The 15,985-nt window shown below is 44.6% G+C and overlaps 1 protein-coding gene across 2 annotated transcripts in view; it reads left to right on the forward strand.

Annotated features, from left to right (window-relative positions):
• Positions 1-12,774: 12,774 nt before the first annotated feature.
• Positions 12,775-15,985, forward strand: part of PDGFD (platelet derived growth factor D) — a 146,222-nt gene continuing 143,011 nt past the window's right edge. The window contains exon 1 of one of the 2 annotated variants that reach the window (XM_086613736.1): positions 12,775-12,940. In XM_086613736.1, coding sequence (XP_086469862.1) covers positions 12,811-12,940 — 130 coding nt within the window. In that variant the 5' untranslated portion in view covers positions 12,775-12,810. The remainder of the gene's footprint in view (positions 12,941-15,985) is intronic. The other variant, XM_086613730.1, reaches the window with a different exon arrangement.

Genomic DNA, 15,985 nt, shown 5'->3' on the forward strand with positions numbered 1-15,985 from the left:
TGTGTGTGTGAGTGCAGGGGCATACAGCAAATTACTCTAACAAACAGTAAATAACCAGTATCATGTGGATAGGTAAAAGTGTCAGCTATAAGAACACAGCTGAGGTAAGTGCATAACTTCCAATACAGAATCTTACACAAACACCATTGTTTTCAATGACTTAAATAAATTCCTTCTCTACTAAAACTGTGAGGTTTGATCAGAAAACATTGTTTGAATACTTTCGTAATATCTGCAGTAAACTTCTTTTATCTCTTTTTATCCAAGAAAGAGAACAACCATTTTGCCCTCTACAAATTGTTCTTTCCAGATCTCTGTGACTCAGCTGATTTTGTTCCAGATTAGTTTGCTTTGACAACTGACTGAAGACCAGAGCACCAGACTCTGTAGTCCTGAAGTTTTAAGCAAGGGCATTTCTTTCTGAAGTCAATATTTGTAGGTTTGTTTATTGAAGTTTTTGCTTGGTGTCTTGGATTTGCACTGACACCACAATGTGCTCAGTCTCAAACAGCTGTCTCTGTATACCAGTCACTGTGTGGAGTGTCACTTTTCAGCCATGCAGATTTGCATAGGATAAATTAAGATGTCAGATTGCTAAATACAATTCATTCCCACCTCCACTGGGCCTTTTGATATAGGGCAGCTGCCAGTATAGTCATACAAATAGGAAATCTCTCCAAAACATCTTTCTAACACAGTGAGTAGTCCCACAGTCCTTATTTAAACTGATGGTGGGGAATGGTAGTAATGCAAATATGCCTAATCATGTGCCGAATTGGTCAGTGTTAATGGAATGACTAAAAAGTTCATGGTCCATTTCTCCTCCCCCTTCCCAAGTAAATTTGCAACTGCAATAGACATACAATTGTAATGCCTGGATATCTACTGTGGCTGCAGATGATGCACTCTTCTGAAAATCAAGTTTCCAAAATTAGTAAGTAATTTTAGAAATACAGGTCTCAATCAGTTTCCTGGTGTCCTGCAGTAAATTAAATCAAGTCGGGCTTAGAATTCATGCCTCCAAAGCCCATTTCCAATATGTTCCATGTTAATGCTCTGCCTAGGAAGGTCACCAAATTCTCATACGCTGTTCAGTGGATTCATAATGGCTAATAAGAAGCTTACACGATCTACTTCTGCTTAATGAAAGTTTCCATTGTGATACCGCCGGAGTGAGCCTACAGCAGTCTCTAATGCCTGATCCTGCTGACTTCCGCCATCCAGGGCAGCTTCCGAGCAAGCAAAGCCAGATGAAAGGAAGTTAGGAAGGAAAGGCAATGGTAGCAATGCTGTTTGGTGAGACTGAAAGACTTCTTGTTGCTCATACAATACCCTTAAAACTTACACCAGAAGGACACACAAAGATGCCTTGTAAGTTTAAAGTAAACTGTGTCTGAGGAACTGTGAATCAAGCAGTACAATCACCTCCTGCCAAACACTGCAATCCCTGAGATTGTTTAAGTGACAATGTCACACAAACAGTTCTAAGTGCTTAGTCAAGGTCCTTTTCCTTTTACCCAAGTCTGTAACATCAGCATGCAGTCATTGCTCTCCATGCAATGGTACAGTGCAGCTTTGCCAGGAAGAATCAGGGAGAAAATTTTGTTAGACATTTTAACCTAATGAGTTAAACACTGGCTTGGACTGCCATTTGTTACCTGATAATTTTGTGCAATGTGACATTGGAAAAATAATTTTAACCAATGTTTTCCCTATTTCAGCAGTGTGAATGTTAACAAACATAACAAAAGCGAGCTTCCAGAAAAAGGCTCTGATGATTGGGCCATTTTTTGTAAAAACTTTCGAAAATGCAATGTCCTTACTAACTCCAGAGGAATGCTGAACAAAGGACTAGAGCTGAGATATGCACAGGCTTACAGGGCTGCCATGCAAATTCTGTTGCCTGCCACTGAACTGAGAAAGGCTGAAAGTTTCTCAGAGAGAGCTGGTAGAACCACCTATTATTAATTTTCCCTCCATTCCTACTGTAAGAGTCTCTTTTCAAACTTTTAACTGTTTGAACTGAACTGCAACATTCCAAGTGTCTGCCTCAGGCTGATGTCTTTTCATTCCCAGAGAATAACTATTATACTGCTATTAAGATTGCCATGCCAAGCTTTCATAAGGCATTCTGCGAAAACTTAATTTGGTCCCTTGTGCATATCTATTACGAAGCCAACTAACAGATAACATGATCGAAGACTATTTTTTCTTATAGAGTCTCTGCCTTATTCAGTGCCCACAAGGGAAGTCATCACAGCTGGCAGGATTCACCTGCCCTGCCTTCAGACATCTGCAGCCCTGATGTCTACATCTGAACTAGTCACTTTGAGCTTCCCTTAGTGTATCTGAAAAAAAGAAACGGGTACTTCCAGGGTGCAACTCATCTCATTCTTAGATAGGCATCTAAAACACATGAAACCTGGTCAAAAACTGCAAATTTTTGTCTATGTTACAGACATATCCATAGATATGCAGGATCTTATTTAGAAGAACGTACACCAAGCATTTCATGTGAGTTTTACAGTGTATAGTGCAGTACATCATCATCCCCTTTCTCAAGTGGGATTGCGATGCAGAAAGATTAAGGTAAACAGTTTCTACTAGTTTTAGATACTAATATTTATAACATTTGGCATTACATAGCACAACTCATATTCAGGAAACAACCTCTGTTAACTTCAATTATAGTTATGCGCGCTCTGCACTTCTTCAAGGCAGACCCTACTGTCTCCAGCTGGGCATCCAGAAAATGAGAAACATAGCACTAGAGACCAGCTGCGAGAAATCTGGTTTACGTCATCCATGTAGCAACACAAACTGGTGGGTGTAGAAATGCTTTCACAGCACTCAGCTGCCTTAAGGATTCAGTTTTCTTTTCCATACACCTCCTGCCCTACTCATTTTATAACTTTCAACTCTACCACAAATGAAGTAAAAGTTCTACAGATTATTGCCCTGTAAAATTATGATTCATTTCCTCTGTGGACTGAATCCTCTGAAAAAAAGTAGTTTGCACACCTAATAATTAAGGCATATGTCCTACATATGTAAAAGGAGGCTGAATTAAGATTCACAAAGCATTTTATTTCTGAAATTTTCTAACTCTTGATTGCTGTGATTGTTCGGGCTGAAATTCATCTGCCCTAACTTATGTTTCCTTAAGTTAGATGTCTAAGTCTGCACTAATCACCCATAGTGGTCTTACGGTCACTGGGAAAAGAGAAAGCCATTGTGGAGGAAGGAAGGGCAAGGGGAACTCACCACTTCCTAAGATAATTATGAAAATGGCATGTTAGATTAAGCACCCTCTGGTGGCACCTCTCTTTCTCACAGACTGTAAAGGGAGCCTGTGGTGTCCACATCAGATTTAGCCTTCTAAGTTTTGTTTACTCTTCTAAGATTTGTTTTCGAAGTCTACATTTAAAGCAGATTATTCCTACACTTGCTAATACTGTACTTTAAAATGCCCTAATGGTTGTAGGTGTGCACAAATCCTTCTTTTGTTTGTCTTTTTTCAGTGCATGTTTTTCTCTTGTTCTGCCATTCCAGAGGCCTCTGGAGAGGCCTTGGTATTTAATTTAGAAAGTACTTCTGAATGAAAATGGAGCTAGATTAATGACGAAATATATTTTACAGTACATGCTACTTCCTAGGAATGCATTGAATTAGTATGCTTTGTTGGTTTCTCCCCCAGGAGACTGATTTAGTCTAATGATAGTGCAAGGTCATTAGCACAGTATCAGCATAAATTCTGCTTAACCAATGCCAGGTGGTTAACTGGTTTATGTTAATGTGTTGTGTGCATAAAACTGTGAACTCAACTCCTCTGTATGACAACGTGATCTGAAGAAAGAGCTGGGCAGCCTGAATGTATTCCCACTAATTTGGAACTGGAGATAAATCATTCTCACTGCTGCCCCTAAGACAAGCTGAAGACTCTCACGCATTGCCATCTAAAGCAGACTGAAAAGAATTTTTTCTTAGCAAGATGATTTACAAACCGCATATATTTAAAAGAAACAAATTAAAATATGCTTAATGTACATTCTCCAATACTTACAAATCAACTCCATTTGAAAATCCGGCTGCTTATATATTGTACTCTGTTGTATATGAGTTCTATTTTCAGTATGATATAAAATTACATTCTCTGAAAACAATGAACTGTAAGCACAGAGTACATTTTAAGATATACAAGGCTGAGTGTATGGTCCTGCAGCTTGGTCAGGGCAATCCTCAGTATCAATACAGACTGCAGACATGAAGGGATTGAGAACAGCCCTGAGGAGAAAGATTTAGGATTACTGGTGGATGAAAAGATGGACATGAGTCAGAAATGTGTGCTTGCAGCCCAGAAAGCCAGCTAGATCCTGGGCTGCATCCAAAGCAGTGTGGCCAAAAGGTCAAGGGAGGTCATTCTGCCCCTCTACTCTGCTCTCATGAGACTCCACCTGCAGTACTGCGTACAGCTCTGGGGTCCCAACACAAGAAGGACATGGAGCTGCTGGAGCGAGTGCAGAGAAGGGCCACAAAGATGATCAGAGGGCTGGAGCACCTCTCCTATGAGGAAAGGCTTGTGTTCAGCCTGGAGAAGAAAAGGCTCCGGAGAGACCTTATTGTGGCCTTTCAAGATATAGAGGGGGGTTATAAGAAAGGCAGAGAGAGATTTTTTACCAGGGCCTGTCATGACAGGACAAGGGGCAATAGTTTTCAACTGAAAGAAGGTAGACTCGGATTGGATGTAAGGAAGAAATCTTTTACGATGAAGGTGGTGAGACACTGGAACAGGTTGCCCAGAGAAGTTGTGGATGCCTCATCATTGAAAGTGTTCAAGGTCAGATTGGACAGGGCTTTGAGACACTTGATCTAGTGAGAGACATCCTTCCCACGGCAAGGGGCTTGGACTAGAGGATCTCTGAAGGTCCCTTCCAAGTCAAACCATTGTATGATTCTATAATTCTATGATATAAGCTCTGGGAGGCAGAGTTTTGAGCCTCAGAGCTTTGCATTTCTGACCCTTAGGTTCTGTATTTTTCCCTTCAATGGTGTCCAGTTATTGATTCTGAAATGACTGAAAAGGCCTTGTTTTGCTCTATCTGTGAAATATAGGCATGTCAAGAGGAAGTATGACAAGGTTGTTTTCCAGGCACAAAACCACACGTAGTACTAAGATGGTCAGCAATGGAAAAGTGCTTCTCCATCGTGCGTTGTACATTTCTTACTGCAAGCCAGAAATTTCCCTATTCGTAAAATGGTATTGGAAAATTCTTGAGTGGGAAAGAACAGAAAAAAACAAGGCTGAGGTTTATGGACAATAGGATTTAGTAAGTATCTCCATTGCACATGTGCACCCAGACCTCAAAGAAGAATTAAATTACCCATGAAGGAAAGAAAAAAAAAAAGCCCGGAGTCATCGCTCAGCAGTTTTGAAACACTGTCAACAAGATGAGTAAGTGGTGTTCTGTAAAACTGAAGATGAAGGATGAAAAGCAAGCTGTAACTCAGGAGGACGTAACTCAGGAGGACAAGGAAAAATTTTATATAGCTAGAAGGTTCAGTCTTTATATAATCCTGACAATATTACAATAAACTTCTAATGAACTAGATAGCCAAATAGAGGACTTTGTATAGAACACACATGTATGATAACTGCTCAGAACTTCAACTCTCAGGAAATTGAGGGATAATCTTTACTCAACAAAGGAAGACACTTGATCTCTTACATATGTTCTCAAGTGAGCACAAACTGCAAAACAGTAGATGACAAGACGTTCACGTGCTATCTTTGCGGTGCCAAGACACAAGTTACTGCTCTGAGGGCTCAGCATCAAGGTGCATTTCAGTCTTTACAACATTGCTTAGATGGTATGTTCTAAGTTGTTCACAAGATAATAATTTAGAGAATTTGAGAGTATTCCCATGCTGAAAATGTGCCGGAGAAGGAAAATGCCCGAGTCAAAAGAAGGAAAATGCTTCCTGTCCGAGAGCAGAGAACACAGAACAGTCCAGCGGGAATGTCTGGGCAGGATAACACACAGAGGAACCTACACCACACTATTCTCTGTCTTACTAAAACTGGATGCTTTATTTCTTAAGTAATGTCTACAATGTGCAGACAGAAAACATGAATTATCATGAGAAATTTCAGTCTGAAACCTCTGATCCTAGAGATCTCAGGCTACCAGTAATAAAACGTTCATAGAATTTCTCTAAAATTCTAGATGACAGGTTTCTAACTCAAGTATATTATATACAAGACAAACAAAATCTGACCTCATTCTGGCAGGTGCAAAGGAATAGATCACAGAAATAACAAGAGTGATTAGGCAGAAGTTACTGTGGCTTGAGGGCAGCTGGTTTGCAAAGTCCAGAGCAGTAGGTTCAGATTACTTACATCCAAATATTTTGAAAGACGAAGCAGAGGAACCTGATAAACGGTTACCGTTTGCATATAGTAAAATACCAAATCTTTAAAAACAGTCTTTAATCACTTTAATTACTTAACATTGATGGTGAGGGATTCTCTGTCTCAAGATACTGTAAAACTGAGTTTCCTCCTATTTTAAAGTAAGGTTTTGATCTTCTTTTTTTTTCTAAAAGATACCATGCTAACTCTTGGGAAATCAAAGCAGGAGGTCAGACAGAAAAATGCTTTGGCTTATTTATGCAAGAAGTCAAACTATATCATATCAAAAAGGTCTCTTCTATCCTTTAAATCTATGAACCTGAGAACTGGGATGCAGATTAAATGTAGTCTTTTTGAAGGTATTCTTTTCTTATTAAGAAAAACTTATGAGAAAGCATGGCCCATTATTTTTAAATGTGAATTTAAATCTAAGTAATGATTCTACTGATATCGATGGGGGAAAAAGTCCTATTTAACCTCATGAGGGCAACATTTCTTCTTCATTGTGGTTTATACTCATTCTTTGAAAGCATGACTCTGAATACTGCATGCACTCTGTGTCAATGGGCCCTGTCACTAGGTACCAGTGGGAGAGTCTGAGTGACATAGCAATTTCTCAAAATGTAATAAACAAACATGTTCAGCTTGGGACATCTTTTTCTTCTCCCTCCCTACGTGCATGTCAGTGGTGCGATATTTGTCTTTATCACTTGCAGTGGAGAACTAGACAAAAGTTACACACAGCCAGCAAAAGTCATTTAAGAGTTGGGAAGGGAAGCAGGTGTACATTGAAAGGGAGAAGGGCACCACATCCTGTAGCAGCGCAGACACAAGAGGGAAAACTGAAAGACTGGATAAATCAAAGCTGCCTGCAGCTGTTCTCAAGTATGGACCAGACAGGCAAGCATGCACAGCTGGCTGCTGGAGGAGGACGAACAGCAGCACCAGTTGCAGGTCTGTGGCCCAGATCTAACGTTCAGAATGTTTTAACATGAGTTCCCACGAATCAACGTCAAGTTTGTAGTGATACCAGGCAGCAGTGCTTGGGCTCATGTTTGATGATTTCAACACCTCAAGTGATCAGTTTCACTGGGGATTTTCTCTGTATGTTGTTGAACGGCTGCCTGTAGCTCAGATAGTAAATCTGGGCCATGGATCACTGTACTGCATTTCTCTTCTTGGTGCCTATGGGGTATTACGATTATTTTAGCAACACACTACTCTGCCTCTGTTTTCTAGTTCTAGACATATAATGGCTTTGGTCTACTTTTTCCTTGCATTCTTTTGATCTGCCATCATGGTTACATTCATTTACTTAAGAGGCGCACTTTAGCAATGTGAGATGTTCCTCTGTCCTCTGCTCATTCTCAAATCGTTCACAGATTATATACTGGGGGATGGGGCGGTTGCCATCACTTACCTGTCCTCCTATGTAACAGAAGTCACAGTGCTGCCTTGAATTAATTCCTGGAGGTACTTTTTTTTAGTTATCATTTTCCAATAAACTGCAGAACCATTTAGAAATTTCATCTGTGGCTTGCAGCACTGTATATATGAACATCCTTTTCTCTGTCACCTTTTCAGACCTTTCAGAAGTGATCAATAGACCTCATGAGTTCCTAAGTACAGCCTGAAACACTTGACTGGTTTTAGGAAAACATGAAATCTTGCCTTTCAAATTTTCAGTGATGAAGAATATACAACTTGATACTTGTATGGCTTTCCACACTGAAAAGTATGCTTATTTCTAATCCTAATTTGTCTAACTCCAACTTTCGCCTTGTTATGTCATTGTCCCCTAAACAGAATAGTCTTCTAGAATCTATATCCTACCTCTGGGAGGTAGCTGTGACCCCTCTGAGTTTCTCCTTGCCAATCTACACGACTCGTGATTTTTAAGCTTTACCTGAATGGTATGTCTTTCAACCTCTAAGCAGTCCTGTGGTTTTCCTTAATGTTTTTCACTTTATCATGGTCCTTTTTTAGACTATATTCACAGGAACTTGATGCAGCAGTCTAATAACAGAAGAAAGCATAATGTCCCTACTCTAATTGATATTCCCTTCTAAAAATAAATATCTAAGGTTCCCAGTGATAATGCACAAAGATCTTGGGGTTTGCTACTTAATAAGCACCATGTTTCCAATGTATGAAGAGGTGGACACACAGCACATCTGTGCTCCATGGACAAACTGTATGACACTGGAGCATCTCCCAGCCAACAAATGATAACAGAGAAGGCTACAGCCCATTGACTTCCTTGATAATCCCACCCCCTTAATTTTTTCTGCATCAGTGCTTTCTAGGATTAACTACTTCATCCAGTAACTATAAATGTGTTTGTTCTCTATGCTCCCTAGCCAGTGGAGAGAAACTGTACCTTCCAGAAAAAAATTATCCCAACCCAGCACAATTACCTAAAACCGCTGGGCTAGAGTGCCCTCTGATGGGTATCCAATTATCTCCATGAGATATGAGAGCCTATGTTCTGCCTTACACCAGGCACTTTCAGACGACTAAAATGAGGTGAGATGGATGCCACAGGCCCTGGGTAGTGCTGTCATTGGCTATTTTAAAGCAAAAGCTATGCCAGGGCTTAGCTTTACAAATCTACTCCGTATCTGTACGTCTGTCTCCGTATAACACCATTACTATAAATCAGCCTATTAATCTCCCAAGGTTTTTGTCAGCTGCAAATGTCATGAGTGATGACCAAATTTTTCCCAGGTCATTGCTGGAAATGCAAATCAATTCAGAAGCAAAAATTAGCCTAAGTGGGGTTCTCTCGCAAAGAATCCATTTAATAATGTTTCCCTTTTTATTAAACATTTCTAAACTTGTCATTTAACGAGTTTTGAAAACATATAGTATGCATGACCTTCATTTCATATGATTTAAATTGTGTGGTACCAAGTCAAATTCCTTATGAAAGCTGTAATTTGATGCTATCCTGTTTGTCAACCAGATTTCCAAGTTAGTATGATAAGATTTTCCAGGTCAATTAGCATTAATTATATTATTTTCCATTTAATTTGTATTAATTGAGTCTCATATCAACTGTTACATTTTTTTATCAGGATCTCAGTCAGGCTGGCAGATTTATAATTACCTAGGTCATCACACTTACACATCAGTATGTCCTTTTATGCAGTAACCATGATTTGCTGTAGGTCTTCATACAGAAATCACCTGATGCTTTAAATTATCCCAAACCCTTAGAATACAGATTATTAGCCAATGTACTAGAATGTTCTCCAGAATGTGAAGATCCACTGATCTGCTCATAAAACTGTCTGAGCATAATCCAAACTTCTCACCCTTTGACATGGAGTTCTATGACACATTGCTTTGTAGTGGGTTTAGTGCTTTTCAAAGTGAATTCAGAAGCTATAGCAACAGCCATTGAAATGCAGCATTTTTTAAAAAGGTCTACCAATGCACGTTAGTCTTGCTGCTTTATCCCAAAATCTTTGTGTACTCTGTACATCAAATTGAAAAATCTGGAATTTTTTGATACTGGGACTAAAATAAATATCTGGTAATTGAGACAGCCAGGCCTCTGTTTTGAATCACACAGTAATATTCCCTGGCTGTTTTCTGACCTGAGAAAAAGACTTATCCCTTCTGCTGCAAAAATATTTTTGGCTTTAAGACAAAGATGGCAGCATCCCATGCTTTGCACAGGGAGGAACAGAAATGTACCGTGAGCGTATGACAGGAGTTACACACAGTTCCTCTTGATATATATCAAAGCCATTGGTGGTGGAATCCATTTGCCTGTTTTCATCACTGTCTAATTTATGAGGCTCCATGCTGTTTTGCTTGGGAGTCCTCTAAGCGACAAGTACCTCTGCTGCAGAAACACAAATTTCATCTTATGCGCCACAGCAGTGTGTACTCTTTCTAAAAGACAAAAAAAAAAAAAAAAAAAAGCCGACAAAACCTCAGTTCTGTGCCCTGGTCAGCTTGAAGAAGTTTCAACCTATAGCCTGTATCAAGCCAGGGAGCACATCAGCCGAACAGATGTAGAGTGTTTTAGGTGCAAGCCTGTTCCACTGTTGTGTCAAATCTGGCCGTGTGCAGCCAGAGAGAAATGGGGCCAGAAAGACACCACATGACTCTAGCTCCAGACCCAGCTCTTGGGAAGATGTATGAATTTTATATCAGAAAATTTATATAGGTAAACCTGGGTCCAGAAAGAGGAACGACCTTGGAAAATGTCCTTTCTTGACTGAATTCTAGAACTACCCAGATACTGTCAAAACACTTTTGTCTGCCTTCTGGGTGGAAAATATTCTGTCGTCCCTCCTCTTCTCCTCCACCACCTTAAAATGGCCACTGCACACCCCTAAGGGGAAGCAATTACCAATTCTAGCTCCCCGAGTCTAAGAGAGCGAGGGCCTCAAGGCACTGAGAAAGGAAAGACTTCACCAAGGGGTCCTGGTAATAGTCAGGGTATTGACCACCTCCTTTTATCTTACCAGGTACCTGCACTCAGAAGAGAGCGAGGTAGCTGGGATCCTATTGATGCTCTCTGCCAGTTCCTTTTAACGTTATTGGTAAGAGGCAGACACAGTGACCTGATGAACAGAAGACATCTTCAGAGCTCCTCCTATCTTCATTTGCTGTTATGTCCTCTATTTGACTTTCTGCTGCTGTTAGGATGATTGGATTGGCCACCTTCCCTCTGTTTGCCCAGTTTCCCCTTGAAATGGGCACCTAAAATACAACCACATCTGCTCACAAATGAAGCACTGTTGGAGCTTTTTCATTATCTACCTCATGGGAGCAGGATTAGGTTTGCTGTCAGTTTTGGGGAACATGAAACGGATAAAGAACCATGAATTATGCATAACAGAATTGCACCCCACTGGTTCCTTAAGACATACAAGATGTTTCAGTCCCATTGTCATCCTACTATGCTCTTGGAGAAAATGTTTCATAGAGCCAGCAGCAGTCCTCTGAGTGTAGCACAACTCATCCGATATTCCTGATACCTGGTTGTATCTACATTCTTCCTCTACTAGTGAGGTGGTGGTTCATGTTGTTAAAGGTCCGGCAGCATGTTACAATTTGGAAGACTGGTTAAGACTATATGAACCGCCTTAAGAAATAAACCAAGTAGGTAAGGATTTATTAGAGAACTGTTAAAACCTGATGATTTTTTCTACACCTTCTCTAGATTGTTTTCATTGCAGCTCATGGAAGGAAAAACAGTATTAAATCAGCAACCTGACCACAACCCTCACATACCTTTGGTTTAGACCTCAACTACTTCAGACAGTATTACAGTCTTTTAATACCAGATCCAATTTAATGAGGGTCTAAACTAGTAGTAATTAACTTTATATGAAAAGCTTTGGACAGTGCTTGGCGTGACAGAAGAGCCCGTATATTTCGCCCAGGGACAACTGCAGGTTTTCTCCAGCCAACACGTTTCACCAGTTACTCCACTGAGTCTCCTCACTCGTCCCTATGCAACTCAGCGACCTCAGTCGTTCCAGCCTCAGCGATAACCTCTACGTGGCCACCGAGGGCCCGAGGGCGACGGACACTCGGGTGCGCGGCCCCTTGGCTGGCGGGGAGCCCCCGGCACCCCACCCGCACCGCTCCCACCCGCCGGGAGCGCCGCGGTCCCGGCAGGGCCGGCTCACGCCGCAGCGGGGCCAACCCCCCTCGCACCACCCCTCCCGCCACTTTCTGCCCGGGCTGAGGACGGCGCGGCCGGCAGCTCACGAAGGGCCCGGGCACCGCTCCCAGCCTCCCCCCCCGCCCCGGCCGCTCCCTCCCGCCTCCCTCCCTGCCCCCGGGCCGCCCCCTTCCCCCGGCCGCCTCTCGCCCCTGGCCCGCGCCGCACCAGACCCCAGCGGCGGCTCCTGCCGAGCGGAGCGGCGCGGCGCGGCGCGGCGCGGGGGCGGTGCGAGGCGGCGGGCGCGGAGCTGCGCCGCGGCGGCCGCAGGGGAGCGCGGCGGCGGCAGCCCCCCGCCTGCGACGTGGGGCACGGCGCGGCGGCCGAGGGGAGGGGGGGCCGTCCCGGCCCGAGGGTTTCGCACCTTTGCCGAGTGCGGCCGGCCCCAGAAACGCAGCAGAAAGTTCAGCATGCAGGAAGTTTGGGGGCAGCTCGGAGAGTAACTCGGCAGCTGTGACTGCTATTTCGGGCGGTGTGTTGTTTTCGTTTGGGGTTTTTTTGTGTGTGTGTGGGTGGGTGGGTTTTTTGTTTTTTTTTTGTTGTGTTTTGGGTTTTTTTTTTCCCCTGCATACAACTCCCCCAAACACACAAGCAACCCGCAACAACAAACAAAAAGTCCGGGAAGCAGGAGAGAACCCGAGAGAGGGAAGCACCGTGGTGGGGAGAGCCGGGTTTCTTTGCAGAGACGCGGTCCCGTTCACAGCGGATCCCAATGCAACTGCTCATCCTCCTCCTCCTGTACGCTGTCGTCTGCGCGAACTTTTGCAGCCGTCAGGGCACCACTGCCCCTGCCCAGAGCGGATCTATAAAAGCCTTGCGGTCCTCGAATATCAGGCGAGATGGTAAGTGTCCCTCTGCCTTCTTTATTCCCAAGGGCTGCATTTGCAGAGGCAGCCCCCAGCCCGCCGCGCGCCCCGGGGGCTGCCGCCCTCCCTTTCCCGGAGGCCGGCGGGGGGGGTTTGTCCGAGCGAGGGTCCCGTCCCTGGGAGGCCGGCGGGGTCAGCCGGGGCGTGGGGGGGGGGTAGCTGGAGGCCGGCGGGGGTCGGTCCGGGAGCCTGTGGCCAGGTGGCAGGAGGGAGGTGTGGGCTGAAGGGGCGGCTCTGCCCGGCGGCTGCTCCTCCGGGCGGACCCAAACTTCTCAGGGCAACTTCGAGGAGGTTTCTTGGGAGCCGGCGGCGCCCTCGGCGTCCCCTCCGCGCTGCGGGCGGCACCTCGCCCCGGGTACAGCGGGGTGTCCGGTCCCGGCTGCCGCGGACGGCCCCGCCCGGCGCCCCTAGGCACCCGCGGGCCCCGGCTGCCCTGCCTCCCTTTGATGTGCCCACGCCGAGGGCTGCGCGGGGAGGGCGGCGAGTTTATGGCGGCTTCGGCCTCAGCGGGACCGCTGCGGTGCCCGTTCTGGGGCGGTGTGTGGCGGGGGAGGGAGGGTGCGCGAGCGGCGACCGTGTGGCCCCAGGGTGGGGTGCGGGGGGTCCTCCCCTCCCCTCCCCCAGGGATGCTTGGCGGGAGCACGGCTCCTGTCCCGGCTCCGCGGCGGACTTGTGCCACTTTTGGCTCCTGTAATAGCTCCTGGGGAGCCGTTCCTGGCGGGAGGGTCTCGGCCCAGGGCCGGGTGGTCGCCTGGGAATGGTGGGCAGTGCCTCAGGAGGACCATCCTCGTCCCTTGTGCCCCCCGCGCCATTGGCGGGAGCAGGACGCCCGGTGGTGGTGCGCACCCGGGAGGGCGGCCGTGGGCTGTCGGACACCGCCCGCCTGCTCGCAAGGGTGGTTTCGGTGTCGGAGTTGGAACTCCGGCGCGTCTCCCGCCGCAGCCCCCGGGAGAGGATGTCCCCGACAGCGGAGGTGCTGTCGAGGTTCTGCCGCGCAGCTGCGTGGAACGCGAGTTCCTCGAGCGAGCGGTCAGTGTGGCCATGTGCTGTGGTCCGGAGGTGGGTGCGTGTGGAGGGTGCATGAAAACAGCACCGCTGAAATTCGCCTTTGGAATCCACTTGTTCGTGGTGACAGATAAAACCAGGTCTGTCGGTTTGGGACGAGCGATTCGCCTCTGGCTGGGGAGCAGCCTGTTGTGTCCCAACTTCGTATGGGACCATCTGCTTTTGCACGCGCCAGTGTACCTTCTTACAGAGCAAAACGCAAGATGTTCTCTCTGATAATGAACAGAGTTAAGCTCATTCTTCAAGTTAACATCTTCCAGTTGCCAGAATTTATATATTTTATAAACCTTTTCAAAAACCCGGTCGCTTGAGCCATTTCCAAGATCCTACTCTGTATTTGCCAGTGTTTATTTTTCAGCATGTATACAATGTGTGTAATGGGTATACAGTTGATTCAGGAAGATGTTTTTGTTTCAGCTTTGGAGCCATATTGAACTTAATAGTCTTTTGTGTGCCTTTCCTCGTCACTAAAAGAAGGCATAGAGAAGGTGAAGAGGCTTTTTCCTAGAATTGAGATAACGAGTCTGGAAACAAGACAGAATTGCCGTTCCTTCTGTCTCAGAAGTCAAAGTTAACCCAATACAAAATGTTTGTGTTTGTAATAAAAGCGTACATCCATGATTTCTGTTTCATCCTTTAAAAATATTGTGTATTTTATCAAGCTTCGTGACTTGTTAGCCTGCTATCTTCAACTTCATAGAACTGAGACCGTCTCTCAACCAAACTAAGCAAGCTTCCTTCCAAGTCAAACTCCAAACTCCAAGTTCTCCAAACTCATGGAAAACTGCAGTGATTTACTTAGAACTTCAGAATGTGTTTTACTCTGATCTTCTCTGTTGAGTCAGTGAAGAAATCAGTAACCCCTGATGTAAATAAAGTTTTCAGCTTACTGGCAGTGTGATGAGTGTTTTCCTCTGCAGAAGAAGACTTCCTGTGGTGAAATTGCTTGTTGGAGTGATGAAGAGAACAAGCAAATGTGAAATGATTAGTTAACTGCTCTTTTTCTAGTTGTGATCATTAATGTTGTGATTAAGCTTTGTGCCTTTAAATTATCGTCCACAACTTGTAGTGACTGAACTTTCTGACTTCTGGGATGGACAGGTACTGGGGCTGCTTGAAAGCAGCAGGTCTGTATGAAATTCCATGCTGCCTTTGGCCCTCCCTGGGCCAGATCCTAGTCAGGCCCGCAGCCCAGGGACATAGTGAAACGCACCCGTGCCGAAGTCAGACAGCTCTGCAGTCCTTTAGTGGATGTTATCCATGGGCTGAGGAGATAACACGCCTTTAGGAAGACCACATGCAGACCCCTAGCATGCTGCAGACTCACTCTCTCCTTGTGCTTGGGAATCCTCTTGCTTTTCCTCTACAAATGATGTCGTCCAGTGTGGCCAGTGGAGCTGGTCATCAGGTCCCAACATCTAAAGCAGACCAGCGGCTGATTAGCCTGATATTACTCAAGTGAACCAAGCTGTTGCTTGAGTTTGTTGACTAAAGGTCTATATTTGTGTAGCCAAAGGTTATGAGTTCTATTCCAAATGTTGCATGCATGTGACGGGCTCACAAGCAAAGCGTTCAGACCATAGTTGGCTGTAGGCCACTAAAAGTATTTCTGTCTTTTATAATTTTCAGTGGTGTTTGTGTCTTGTTTTGGTCTGAAGCGCTGATATGGAATAGCATTAAAGACATGTGGGTTGCATTGCTGAGTAAGACAGTATTTTTTGCTTTGTAAATATTTGCAGACGTGACTATATGGAATAGGATCTAAGAGCACACAATACACTGAGGCTAATATGTTCCAGCAGTCTTTCTCAAAACACACAGCAGGGATAAAAACTAATTTAATATTATGTCCTGGGTTGATGATCATGATTATTATGTTGTGGAATTAAGAGAGATACTGAAGAGGAAGCAAGGGCTGTTCAGCTCTTTAAAAAAATATTGTATCTTGGCAAGTCC

This window comes from Tauraco erythrolophus, chromosome 1 (assembly GCF_009769465.1).
Source record: "Tauraco erythrolophus isolate bTauEry1 chromosome 1, bTauEry1.pri, whole genome shotgun sequence".
Lineage (NCBI taxonomy): Eukaryota > Metazoa > Chordata > Aves > Musophagiformes > Musophagidae > Tauraco > Tauraco erythrolophus.